At 43.6% G+C, this 2,840-nt stretch overlaps 1 protein-coding gene across 1 annotated transcript in view; it reads left to right on the forward strand.

Moving 5' to 3' along the window:
- lama4 (laminin subunit alpha 4) overlaps positions 1-2,840 on the forward strand; it is a 53,703-nt gene that overhangs the window by 45,086 nt on the left and 5,777 nt on the right. The window contains exons 29-34 of the mRNA XM_015386791.1: positions 297-430; positions 1,122-1,286; positions 1,397-1,541; positions 1,653-1,837; positions 1,922-2,111; positions 2,202-2,357. Of these exons, the coding sequence (XP_015242277.1) occupies positions 297-430; positions 1,122-1,286; positions 1,397-1,541; positions 1,653-1,837; positions 1,922-2,111; positions 2,202-2,357 (975 nt within the window). The remainder of the gene's footprint in view (positions 1-296; positions 431-1,121; positions 1,287-1,396; positions 1,542-1,652; positions 1,838-1,921; positions 2,112-2,201; positions 2,358-2,840) is intronic.

Consider the following 2,840-nt stretch of genomic DNA (forward strand, 5'->3'; position numbering starts at 1 on the left):
TATGAGAATGTACTGTCATTTTCTAAAGATAACAAAAGCCATTTTCTCATGATAACGAGATTATTGGTGTGTACTAAAACTGAATACATCCCTCAATACCACAATAGCGGGAGAGGATTTAGAAATATAAGTCATGGCAGCTATATATATATATATATATATATCAGAAAAGAAAATATGAAAAACTAATTGAGTCGATAACAACTTGTTGAAAGGAAATGTGCTAAATGCCGACCTGATCAGTATTGCAGTAATAATTTCTGCTGGCTGACTGATCAGACGATGTTCCTCCTTAGCCAGAGGAGTTCAGCATCGCCCTGGAGAATGGAGCAGTAGTACTGAACAACCGAGGAGTGAAGGTCAAATTACAGAAGAAGCAATACAATGATGGGAGGACTCACTTCTTACTGGCCTCAGTGAACAAGGAGAGGTGAGTGTTTCCCTCTGACATGCTAGAATAAAGCAGTCTACAACAAATGGTCCTTGTTCATGTTTATTTGATCATTTTGAGACTGAAAATATTTTATGGACTCTGTCACTATCTGCTAGAAGTAATTACTCACCAGGGTGAGGACTTTTTGACATTTTTTCTCAAAAATTAATGAATTTGTGCCTATTAATGACTAAAGTGATTTTTATTCCATTGAAATATTGAAAAGAGTCACGCACAAACCCCTTTTAAAAAAATTTACTGTCAGCGGGACTAAATTCTGTAAGCCTAAGGAAGTATTAACAGCACAGTGGGCAGCTGTGATATGATTTTTTTTACAAAACCCAGAGCAGGTTTTTTAAAGTCTGTTCATTCATTTCTTACCCGTGGGTTCAGCAGCCAACTCTGGAGGCGAACAGGTGAAGTTAATCGTCTGCAGTGTCTTGATTTTGTTCTAAGAGAATTCTACCAGTTTGAGCCCCAACAGCAGCTGACAGATGGCTGTGAATAAATCTACTCCATTAGGGTCTGTCTGTTGGCGTTCGATTTTAATAAAAAGCAGACAGCCTCTGAAGCCTCTGTTGTCAAATATTAGGTCATGATTCAGAGGGCAGCAATCTCTTGTGAGATTGATGGAGACTCTAAGTTTTGGCACCACTGTGTGTAACTTCTTCATTCTGGTTCGCTTCAGGTATTCACTGTTGCTGGATGACAAAGACAAGCAGGAGAAAAAGCGTCCGGCGTCTGCCATGAAGTCCTCCTCAGATTCTCCCGTAAAGACCTTCTACTACGGCGGGTCTCCAAGCAGCAGCCTGAGGAACTTCACCGGCTGCATCAGCCATGCGTACATCAACAGGTGAATCCCCCAACAAGACACCTTCCATTCTGTTCCAGAGGCCTTGTTCTGTTTCCAAGGTGATGTTTCCGCTGGTCATGCTGATCAGTTCTTCCCCTGTCACGCTGTAGACAAGACCGAGACATTGAGGCGGAGGACTTCCAGAAGTACACAGAGAAGGTGAACGTTTCTCTGCAGGACTGTCCGGCACAGCAGCCTCCTGCTGCGCTGATGTCACCACACCGTGCAACGTCTAAAGCCAAACAGAGCCAGAAGGTACAACAAACACGGTTGGGTCATACCAAGAAACTATAGCTCTACCACAACCTTGGAAAGATCAGTTCTTTTTGAGCGCTTCCAGATGTTAAGTAGCGGTGCTTTCCACAGGTTGCCAGAGATAAGTCCAGTCATCTTCTGGAGCCGACCAGCTCTGATCAAAAGTCACCAGAGCCCAGCATCCAGTCTTGCTACCTCTCCCCAAGTCCTAGATCAACACACCAGGCCTTCAGCTATGGCGGAGTTGCCAACAGCAGGCAGCACTACGCAGGTGTCCCTGCTTCTCTTCCTGAGAGGTGGGTCAGGCACAGAACCTTCTCATAGTCAGTGGTCCGGTCAAAGCTCGCTGTATAAATCTACGCTTTGCTTTTATCTTCCAGGTGCCACTTGTCCCTGTCCCTAAAGATCCAATCTGCCTCAGGCCTCATCTTCTATGTATCCGATGAGCAAGAGGACAACTTCATGGCTCTTTTCCTGGTGGAGGGAAAGCTTGTGTTTAGTTTCAATGTAGGAGACCAGAAGGTTCAAATTCGGACAGAGAAGAGATACGACGATGGCGTCTGGCACAGTGTGAGTTGAACTAGTCTGGATCCTAAGATTCTGCCGGCATATGTGAACTTCCTGGTGTTTTAAGCTGATCAGCTGGTCTCTGGGCTACAGGTTGCTTGCATCCGGGATGGGAAGACGGGGCGGCTAGTGATGGACAGACACACGGTGTTTGAAGACAGAGCTCAGGCAGACAATGTTGTCTGGAAAGTCAGTGACTTCCTCTTTGTTGGAGGAGTTCCTCCTGGGAGAGCACAAAGGAACATTAAGGTAGGAGTCACACCTTCATAGTTTTTAGTTTTAAAACTACATATGAACTATTCTTAGTGGATTTTAAAGCAAAATTTTGATATTTTTGGAAAGCTTTATTTAAAAAAAAAACTGAAATAAGGGTTAGAACTAGCGATGGGTCCAGTAAGCTCGATGTTTCGGTGCATGCATGGAGCCCATAGAGGAAAACACTGCATCAGCGTGCATGTCAATTCAAGAAAGTCATGTGACTGATACAGGAGTTGTTTCTAACTGACCGACTCACTAAACTGTGTTTACAAATATATCAACATGATGCATCTGATAAAAAAATGTCTCATCTTTTGCATTTTATCATTAATTGAGATCATCAATTGAGAAGACAACACATAGAACAGACCCATTCTACAGATATAGAAATGTTAAAGGTACACTATGCAACCGGTGTTGATTTTCCAGCGAGGCTCCCCCCAGAGGGCGAAAGTAAAAGTGCACTGTCGTAAA

The sequence above is a fragment of the Cyprinodon variegatus genome, unplaced genomic scaffold, assembly GCF_000732505.1.
Source record: "Cyprinodon variegatus isolate N-32 unplaced genomic scaffold, C_variegatus-1.0 Scaffold378, whole genome shotgun sequence".
Taxonomy (NCBI): Eukaryota; Metazoa; Chordata; class Actinopteri; order Cyprinodontiformes; family Cyprinodontidae; genus Cyprinodon; species Cyprinodon variegatus.